Source organism: Tupaia chinensis, unplaced genomic scaffold (genome assembly GCF_000334495.1).
Source record: "Tupaia chinensis unplaced genomic scaffold, TupChi_1.0 Scaffold000286_1, whole genome shotgun sequence".
NCBI classification, from domain to species: domain Eukaryota; kingdom Metazoa; phylum Chordata; class Mammalia; order Scandentia; family Tupaiidae; genus Tupaia; species Tupaia belangeri.
Genome location: NW_006159770.1, coordinates 741,585 through 741,869, shown reverse-complemented (window position 1 = coordinate 741,869; position 285 = coordinate 741,585). Strand labels below are relative to the sequence as shown.

The following is a 285-nucleotide window of genomic DNA, read 5'->3' as shown; positions in this document are numbered from 1 at the left end:
AAGCGCCCAGTCCCGGAGCGCCCCCGGGCCCGGAGGCAGGCCCTCCTCGCTTCAGGGTCCCGAACAGGTGCTGGTGTCCGGACAGGTCCACGACGCCCCACTGCGGGGCGGGGAAGGCGGCGTCGAACAGGGGTGGCGGAGGTGCCCCAAAGGCGGGCGGCAGGGGCGGGTCGGGTTTCTTGGCTTGGGAAGAGGACGACGAGGACGAGGACGAGGACGACGAGGACGAAGAGGACGAGGACGAGGAGGTTACGTGCCTCGAGCACATCTTGCCTCTCCAGGCTC

General features: G+C 70.2%; 1 protein-coding gene across 1 annotated transcript in view; it reads right to left on the bottom strand.

Annotated features, from left to right (window-relative positions):
• The window catches only part of ZNF865 (zinc finger protein 865), a 4,343-nt gene that overhangs the window by 2,842 nt on the left and 1,216 nt on the right, over nt 1-285 (bottom strand). The window contains 1 exon segment of the mRNA XM_027772580.1: nt 7-282. Within this exon segment, the coding sequence (XP_027628381.1) occupies nt 7-282 (276 nt within the window).